At 37.0% G+C, this 10,378-nt stretch overlaps 1 protein-coding gene across 1 annotated transcript in view; it reads right to left on the bottom strand.

Annotated features, from left to right (window-relative positions):
* The window catches only part of LOC109833619, an 18,499-nt gene that overhangs the window by 529 nt on the left and 7,592 nt on the right, over positions 1–10,378 (bottom strand). Inside the window, 9 exon segments of the mRNA XM_020401361.1 lie at positions 1–2; positions 5–977; positions 1,069–1,107; positions 1,576–1,700; positions 1,795–2,009; positions 7,400–8,751; positions 8,847–8,945; positions 9,034–9,192; positions 10,073–10,153. The exon segment at positions 1–2 is cut by the window's left edge and continues 529 nt beyond it. Of these exon segments, the coding sequence (XP_020256950.1) occupies positions 1–2; positions 5–977; positions 1,069–1,107; positions 1,576–1,700; positions 1,795–2,009; positions 7,400–8,751; positions 8,847–8,945; positions 9,034–9,192; positions 10,073–10,153 (3,045 nt within the window).

The raw sequence follows: 10,378 nt of genomic DNA, 5'->3' as shown, positions 1-10,378 counted from the left end.
TGCTGTAACTGTTGCTGATGTTGTTGTTGTTGCATCTGAAGCTGCTGATGCTGGTGGTAAAAGTTTGGGCCTGGGATTTTCGGTGGGCCCATGGGCCCGAGTGCACTCCTCTGCAACTGATTCATGTTGGCCCGGTTTACAGCATGGCCAAGCATAGATAGCCCAGCTGAGCTTGGAATGCCACTGTACATGCCAGCCATTCTATTTTGCTGCACTTGCTTCAGTTTCTGAGCCATGGCAGCAGCTTGGTCAGCTGATAAAGAGCCTGGCCTAATCCCGGCGCTGAAATTGGACATTGGGCCCATATTCATTTGAGTGGGCCTTATACCGCTCAACCCTGACATGGGCCTATGCCCACCCATTCCCATTATGCTACCAAGACCCCCGAGACCGACCATGTTACTATTTCCCATACCTCCCATGGCTGCACTTAGATCGATCATTGCTTTCCTCTGCATGGGATTCTGCTGCTGCTGTAGTATTTGGAGTTTGCTCGCCATCATTGGATTAGGATTCATCTGTAGGTTTGAATTCTGCCCCATTAATTGAGATAGAGAATTTTGGGAGAACATCGAAGATGATCTTGGAAGCTGAGGTAGTTGCTGCTGCTGCTGTTGGATTTGTTGTTGTTGCTGAAGTAAAGGTTGATCGAGTTGTTGAGGCCTTGAATGAATCCCAGCTCCTTGGAAATAGCCTTGAGACATTTGTAAGGCTGGATTGTTATTTCCTGAAGCTAGCATTCGAGGACTATTGGTGACATTTTGGGATTGGGTCAGGTTTGAGGACCCACTGCCAAGATTATTAGGCTGGCCTGATAAGTTCGATAATGGACCTGAAACTGGTTCTTGTTTTATTTCTGGTGTGGTATCATCTGATGGGGTTCCTTGAATCATTGTCATCATGCTAGGAGCTGAACCCAAGTGGTTTGTTAAAGTTTGTATCTGGTCATCGGTTTTTTTGTATCCCTCCTTTTCTATCTGAGGAAGAAATACGAAGAAATTTGACTCAAATTAAAGATAGCAGATAATTTAGATGTTATGCGACGGAAGTCGGGAACTAATAACTTACCAGTACACAAAACTGAGCGGCAAGCAGATCAGCATGATTCTGAAATATTAGGGGGAAAACAAATAAAGCAAAGATTAGGTTATGAGAAAGGGACAAATATCCTCTATGTGGTTGCAAAAAATTGGAGGAAATGTAATGTTTGATGAATAGGATATTAAGAGAAACCCGGGCTACACACTGTAAAAATTTTCCGCACCTGGAATCTGTCATCACTATTATTTGCCATACCAAAGGGGGTCAGCCATGAACCAACTCAAAATGAGAAATTCAAAGAGGGAACAAGTTGTAATATGTTGCCAACCTAAGCTCAATACTCACACGCAAATAGAGTCACCTTGTTCACATACGAATGAGAAAGCAAACAGACTATTAATGAAGAGGAGAGATGGCAAGGTTTTCTGGAGGGAGTTGCTATTATGGAACGCTACTTCTTGGTGAACTGGAGAACTTTCTTATTAGTTTCTGCCTCAACCAATACAGCAAAGAAGCGGTGATAGAGGAACTTACAGTGGTGGGCAGTGTCAGCATGCAATCATGACTTGTAGGAACCTTAGAAACATCAGCATCACCATACTGCATAGCTACTGTGCCATCAAAGGGCTTCTCAGCCAAAATTAATCGGCGTTTAATTCCTAGATGAAAAGCATAACAAGTCAGTAATCAAAAGATAGATTTGCAGATGTAAAATCTGACGACAATTTTACTGTCTCATGAAGCACAACAAACCTTGATTCAATTCATTCCGCATGAATTCCATTATTCTAATCTTATGGACGTTAATGTCGCCACCGACAAGAGATCTCGATATTTTCATTTCGTCAGAGAAATCATCAGCATTGTAGGAATTATTGAGAAGGACAGCAAGAAGCTGAGTTGGCAATCCTACAACCTTTTTTGCAGGGTACTCGTTAACCTTAGTCTTCTTGAGATTTAGCTGGTGTCTGAAAATTAAGTATCAAATCAGGAATACATCAAATTCAATGGCTAATAAGCAGTAAAGATGAATCTAATGAAAACTACATTATCAGCAAGACAAAACTTTAGATAAATGTGAAATAACCAGTACATATTGAAGAAAAAAATTACCAAATTGGTAACTACGCTCCAATAAGGTGAGACACAATTTCTGAGAAGGCAACTAACAAAACCTTGAAACTTAACTTGAAAATAGTTGAGAACCATTGATCGATTTAAGCTTCCTAGTTGGACACTAAATACTAGATAACACTTCTCGGCTTTTAAACTAATGAGAGAGCTTATGGAAAAATAACCAAACAGTATGTCAAGTAACAGATAGGTAATAAATCTAACTATCACGTATCACAAGACCGTCTAATCAAGAGGACTATGTACCAAACCTAGCAATATAAGACCAGATTGGTGGGTAATATCCAGAGACATGTCACCAACGAACTATCTTTTGGATGTGAAATTTTGTTGAATCTTGTTTGACTTTCCCAGTAATTAACTAAATCTGAAAATATCAATATAAGAAATAATTTCATTGCTAGGCTCTTTCTAAAAAAATCTACAATATTTGTAAAGTATCCACAACCACTATAGAAAAGAACCAGTACCAATCTTTTTAAATGGTTTTTCCTAAAATAATAAATAAAGACTGATTTAGGGAGGCTGCTTATTAAGTATCTCCTGAACTGGATCGTGGGCATAAAAACACAACATGATTTACTCCTGTTCCTATTTACGGCCATAATAATAAACACTTGTGCCGAGAATTATAAACATCATAAACCTCCTCCTCTTAGTAAGTTGCTCACAAGAAATGATACACCAGATCAATTCGTTGTGAAACACCATACGCTCTTCAGATTATTTTAGGTATCCAAACGGCCATGTATATGAACAAGTTATTAATGCTAATTTGTTTTAACTTTTCAATCTATGGGTTAGGCTTTCTACCTCTCCAAATTTCATTCATATTTAATATGACTAATTATTATAACAAAATTTGCCTACACAGGTAACTGAACTATTTAGGTTCTTGCATGTACATATTGAGTGATAGACTTAGCAATTGGATATCTGATAAATTTAAGGAATGAAGTTTAGGCTTGCAATTATTCAGGTTCATGTATATATCTCCATTTATATGAATATTTAAAACTGATCATTTTTAGATGTATATTTCATGATTTATTTCTGAAATTCATTAAGTTTCATAGAAATTGATGAAATTCTCATGCATTTGACGGTATCTTTTATGTGAAGTAAAGAAAATTTAACTACTACTCAAATTGAGTTTCATCAGTAACTTTTTGCACCTACTGGAGCTCAATCCAGCTGTCATGAGTAAAGCAATAGTAACATCTTGTAAGAAGAATGAAACACAGGAAGTGGATGTGAACTTTCCATTTAACTTCTCAAATGTTAATGGACCAATACGTCAATTTCAGTCGAGCAATTATCATTTTCATCAGCTAAGCGTCTAACAGTTATAGGGGATGGCTACTGAGAGCCGATCCAATGGGAAGACCCACAAAACGTAGCAGCCCATATTCTAAAATTCAGCTGGCCACAGTACAGACACATCCTATCAAGTACGCAACTAAAGCTCACACAACGAAGGAATTAAGTGATTCCCCACTTCTCAGATTTACCCTTGATAAATGGAGCAATACTCATTCTTTTATCAGATTTCAATAGGAAACTTTTGCATCAAAGGGATTTATAACCTACAAAGGTTTATCCTCTGTAGCTATATCTGTTGCATCAGGATCAACCTTCCAGATATACCTCCTAAAACAAATAGCAATTGCTGATAAATTATCATGCAATCTTGTGGATTTTCATAATGTTTTTCACAATCATTACCATTGAACAAGGTTCTATTCGCTTCAATTCACCTAAGGTAGCTAGCTGCATTCACAGTTTCCAAGTTAAGCAGAAGTATTAATGGATAACTCATAAGTTCAAACATTTATCTGCACTACTGGTTATATGCTTCTGGTAATGGAAACATATCTCGCATACAAAAGCAATGAACTTTTCATGTATGCATGCAATCCTTTATGACCATATCAATGTCAAAAGGATCGACAGCCAGTATCAACCTATTTGGGAACTGAACATTTAAAAATTTGTAATAACCACAGTGGATCATTCAAATTCCTGTAGCACTTTAAGAAAGTTCATTAGTTGACAATTTTTCTTTAACACCCGGAACAACTTTCACATACATGGGCCTTCAGAAACAGAAACTTGAATTTACTTCTATTGCCTCCCCTCAATACATTTTTATACTAAGAAAGTATACTCTTTAATATTTTACTTTCTTCATGAAATATAACATGAACGGAGACAATATTCATCTAAATAAAGATGGGATTGTCACGTCATTTACTATAACGCATATAACAAAATGAACCAGAGTTCAATTAGAAATTTCTAGCATGAAAAATGTAAAACTCAATGTTGTACTTCAAACAATGATTAAAGAAATGATTTTTGGCAGAGGTTTAAATCAGATGGATGACAGAATGAACGTAAAGTCATTATACGAATAACTTATAGATGTTAAATAACATAGAAAACCAGGTATTTCAAGGCTTTATGTATGTGATACCAGGAAGAAGGTGTTACGCTATGAAAACATAGAGCGAGATGAAAAGCAAACAAGACAAGCAGGTTTTATGTATTATAAACAAAATTAGTTATCAGAAATAACATGTAAGGAAGCCATTTCAATCTTCAATTAACTCATACCCCTGCCTATCCAGTTTATTTAAGACAGAATCAAAATTATATTGTTACTGCAGTCCTCCCAAAGTTCCAAAAGGGTATGGGGTCAACAATGTCAATGCCCAAAAGAACTAAAATATTACCTGAAGTTTAAGAGAAGTATCTAAGAAGGCCAAGAGGTGGACTTGGTAGTGATCGGCTTCCAGAAACGTCCCAAAGCATCCATGTGTTCTAATGAGGGAATATCAGTAGGACAATTTTATTTGTTTTATGGGCGCTTAGGAAGGTTATTGGATCTTCAAAGATACTTATTTCCATGGTTATTCCTTAACCATTGGTGGATGAGACTTCATCTTGCTAACCATCCACCATACAGTATTCCACCACGAGGGTACATAGAAATCAAATAAGTAGAAGAGGTAGAAATGAAAGGTAAAAACCAGATCTGTAATGCCTTTACATAACTTCATTGTAAATCTGACCTTTAGAGGAATCCAATAGGATGGATTACCAATTAGAGGACTAAAGTAATTCCTTGAATGACTAGAACAGTTAGACGAAAATATGACAAAAGATTAGAAATAGTAGCAGATGCGAAAAGTCTGAAGCAGACAGAAGTATGGGGTAAAGGAAGAAATAAAAAAGCCTTTAAAGCTAATATGAACAACAGAGCTCCTAATGTTAACGTAGCTAGATAGGGCCAGACTTCCTGAAAAGTCTAATGAGTCATGCAAGTACAATTCTTGGGACGAAAATAAAAGGAAGCGGGTAACTGCGTGATAAAGGTCATGCCACACTAGAAGTTCCAGCAGGGTTTCTGAACACCATGAATTGTTGTTGCCATAATTTTAGCATAATCTCTAATATCACCCCAAGGTTACCCATTCACCCAACTAGCCACACAGCGCACCGTGGCAGAAATTCTGGGGGGAAAGAGGGAAAGGTTTTTTTTTCGGGGGAGCGGGGCACTCAAACACACACAACAAAGAAAAGTAAGAAGGAAAAGTAAATAAACCCCAATCATGTATTCCTATATATATATATATATATATATATATATATATATATATATTATATATATATTATATGAGAAATATGCGGTATGCTTGGTACTAAGCACAAATTTTGTGCTTGTAGTGATGCTGTCACATCCCCCATCCACTCATATCCATGTGAATGTGGCCTACATTGAATGAGTGCGAGGGAGATGTGACACCTCACTACCAAGCATAACTTTTTCATGCTTCGTACCAAGCATACCCATATTTCTCTCTCTATCTATCTATCTATCTCTCTCTCTATATATATATATAGAGAGAGAGAAATATGGCGTATGCTTGGTACCAAGCCATAAATTTTATGCTGCGTAGGATGTGCTCACATCCCCATCCACTCAATACCCATGTGAATTTATTCCCACATTTGAATGTATGGCAGGAGCATTAGACACCTCACTACCAAGCACAACTTTTTGTGCTTGGTACCAAGCATACCTATATTTCTCTCTCTCTCTCTCTCTCTCTCTCTCTATATATATATAATATAATATTATATATATATATAATAATAGAGAGAGAGAGAGCAGAAATATGGGTATGCTTGGTTACCAAGCACAATATTTTGTGCTTGTAGTGATGTGTCACATCCTCATCCACTCATTACCCATGTGAATGTGCGTCCCACATTTAATATGATTGGAGGCGAGATGTGACACCTCACTACCAAGCACAACTTTTTGTGCTTCGGTTACCAAGCATACCCATTTTTCTTCATATATTATATATATATATATATATATATATATATATATATATATGAAAATATGGTATGCTTGGTACTAAACACAAATTTTGTGCTTGCGTAGTGATGTGTCACATCCTCATCCACTCACTACCCATGTGAATTTGTTCCCACATTGAATGAGTGTGGAGAGGAGATTTGACACCTCACTACCAAGCACAACTTTTTGTGCTTGTACAAGCATACCCATATTTTCTCATATACTATATATATATATATATATATATATATATATATATATATATATATATATATATATAATGAGAAATATGAGTATGCTGGTAGTGATGTGTCACATCCTCATCCACTCACTATCCATGTGAATTTGTTCCCACATTGAATGAGTGGAGGGGATTTGACACCTCACTACCAAGCATAACTTTTTTGTGCTTCGTACCAAGCATACCCATATTTCTCTCTCTCTCTCTCTCTCCTCTCTCTCTCTCTCTCTCTCTCTTCTTCTATATATATATATATACTATATATATATATATAATATATATATATATATATTATATAATATTAGACCAGATCAGGACATGTACATATTGAAACATCCTTCCCATGTATCAGCATCTACCTTACTTCAGCACCAGATGATATGAATAACCTCTGACATAATTATAATAGCAGGAATATCAAAATATAAATCATATCTATCCATTAATTCCCTAATTAGGGCTTTGCATCCTCCTGTCGATCCAAAGTAGCTAAACCTACATAGACACCTTGAAAGAGTTCTCAAAATAATTATCATATATTTAAAATATTATGCTAAAAAAGTATAATAAACTTTTACTTTCACTTTCGCGAATTTTCAAGCCATTCATACCTTTGAGTCACAATATCAATCTTTGTAAACCTCTCGATTTGATCACCCATAGGAGCAGCGGTCCCAATTGACGGGCTACTAGCATTAAGTGGAGCATTTATGTTACTGACACTAGCAGGAGATCCAACACCGCTCATGGCTTGTGTTTTGTTAGCAGAATTTGATTTCCTTTTTGTTGCAGCTGGTACATGGGGCTGCCGGTGCACTGAATCATTAGGGCTTGAAGTAGCAGACAGGGTGCCGGCTACAGCATTAGAGTTTGCAGTTGTCTTCTGTGAAGCCAGCACAGGATTTGCCGCAACAGCGCTGAATTGACCAACTGAACCACTAGAAATCTCTCCAGATTTTGATGATACAGGAGACTGAACCATGGGACCAGAAGAGACTCGTGGACTAGTCAACATTTTCCTTTTCTGACCCATTTCGTCTTTTCTCGTATCTTTATCTACCGCCGCCCGGGAGTTGGACCACTGTGTAAGCGGTGGAAGATGGTTTCTTATTGAGGATTGCTGCAGTAGATGTTGAGATCGTGATTGCTGCTGATCCAATACATTGCTTTCTCTTGCCAGTGCCTGCAGAGCATCCTTAGCGTCCAGCCTTTCTGTCTCAATCTGCTCTTCCTTAGGACCATACCTCACTCCATGCTGATTAAAATAAAAGGATGTGCCCGTATCTTGGTTAGAAACATTATTGACTGTGTTGGAAGCAAATCTTTGACCACCAAAGGTTGTACACTGGTTCCCATTTGCATCCAACTGTGAATGCATCAGTTGATTTTTCCAATTTATATCTTGGGAATTGAGGGCAACAGATTGAGAACTTAACTGCTGCTGTTGAATGCCATCTAATCCACCTTGTGTTTGTTTTGATCTCTTCAATGCTGATACTGCTGCTATTTGGGTTTCTTGGTTCTCTCTTTTACCAAGAGAAACGTTATTATTTGCTGCCTCATTGTACGAACCCATCAAGGTCTGTGGTGAAGAAATATTCGAACTGGTGCCAGCAAAGTTTGCAGGTGAACCAGCACCACGGCCATGTACAATTCCTTGGAAGTTAACACCTGCTTGAAACTTCGCCTGGGATTGTAAAGGTAATGTTGATCTTGCACTTTCTTGTGAAAAATTATTCGGTCGAATAGATGGGATGCCACTTGATACATGTTGAATTGCATCATTCTCTGAAATGTCCTGAATTGCAGAGTTGCTTACTGCAGTTCCTGGGTCCCCTAGTTTGCAATTATCATTCCCAGATGCCCCATCAATGCAAACTTTTTTTCCATGAGTTTGACCGTTGTATGTGACCGTCACTTCCGGAGTTTGCCATGGTCTCTTCCTAATAATACCAAGGTTGAGCTGCAAAAGAGGAGAATGAGAATCAGAGAGTTTATTTGTCTGCATTATTGACTTTTGGTTTGCATTCTGCTTTCAGATGCTGAAGAAGCAAGTACCTTATTAGTACATGAATCAGCATGAAGTCTGTCCAAGTTCGGAGTAGGGTCTAAATTAAGTTGTGGTTGCAGGGCTTTAACTACTCGAGCCTCAACTTCCTTTAAGAAAAATCAAAATTATAAATGTGTTAAAAACATTAGCGACAAAGAAATGGCTCTCTTGTATATTAGAGGATCTCATGCTAACCATTAAATCGCTATAAGTCCAAGAATCATCTGAGAGTAAAGGAATGTCCTTCACAACATTTTCTAGAGTCATGCGAAGTCTAACTTTATTCACAATAGGGCCATCTGCAGTAGAACCGTGAGTTCCTTGTTCAGGCAGACATCTCCTATAATCACGTACCTGCATAGAGAAACTAATTATTTAGAAAGAGCACGACTGTATATGTAGTTCTGAAATGTGTATTTAACTAGTGAGTGATTCATTCTATTTGACGCCATGTCTTCATAGATCCTCTCTGAACAAATAAAAAGATCAAAGACGAAAATGTAAAAAAAAAGGTACTTTGTACTTCGATTGGGACAGAAAATGTAACATAACTTCATGCAGATAGGAGATAACAGGACAAACATAGAGCAGGATGACCTCATAAAGATGAAGAAACTACAGAAGCCTTAGCTCATGCGTTATAATAATGTGAATATTGCAGGGCATACTAGGTATTTGATCCAAAAAGGTACCCAGATATCTGATTTAGCAACATGTGAAAAAAGGGTTTGGATGACATATAGAGATACTAAAAATATTATTAATTCAATTTAGTCATAAATCATTGGGTTTGGAACTTTGGATGACATATAGAGATACTAAAAATATTATTAATTCAATTTAGTCATAAATCATTGATTAGTTGATGAGTAAATGCCAATTAAGTCTTATATCTGATACATCACCTCCAAAAGTTTAACACTATAAATAACCCCTTAAAATATTAAATAATACAAGTTCCGATTTGAATTAGTTTATCCATAGTTTTTATATTATTCTTAATATTATCTATTGTATTTCCGCCACACAACAAACAAATGTATGTTCTGAAAATTTCCATTGCATATTTGTGACTATGCCTATCAGAGCATGCATATAACCTGCACATAGGTTATTACAATTCATTAATGGTGATTTTTATTTAAGGAAAAGTATTTAACATAATGTAATATCATAGAACAAAACTGAACATAATAATCATGAAAATTTGATGCAAGCCGAAGATAAAACTAACCTCACAAACAAGTGTACCTTTGATGTACTTGCTTGGAATATCATCAAAGATATCTCCTGGTAAGCACCCCATCTGAATTGCCTGCAATGCAAGAATACAAACAAAAAATAGTAAGTACAACAGCCGTAATCCTGATTAATAATTTATGCTATGCACCATAAAGAGTGACGATGCAGACGATAGCAAAATAGGACATTCATGTTATTATCTGCGCACAAGTTTATTGCCATAGATGCAAGTACAATTGTGTATGAGATAGATTCTTCTGTACCTTCAATTTGAATGGGGGGGGGGGGGGGGGGGGGG

Source organism: Asparagus officinalis, chromosome 3 (assembly GCF_001876935.1).
Source record: "Asparagus officinalis chromosome 3, Aspof.V1, whole genome shotgun sequence".
Taxonomy (NCBI): Eukaryota; Viridiplantae; Streptophyta; class Magnoliopsida; order Asparagales; family Asparagaceae; genus Asparagus; species Asparagus officinalis.
Note: the sequence above shows the minus strand (reverse complement) of the source record. Positions and strands in the feature narration are given on the sequence as shown.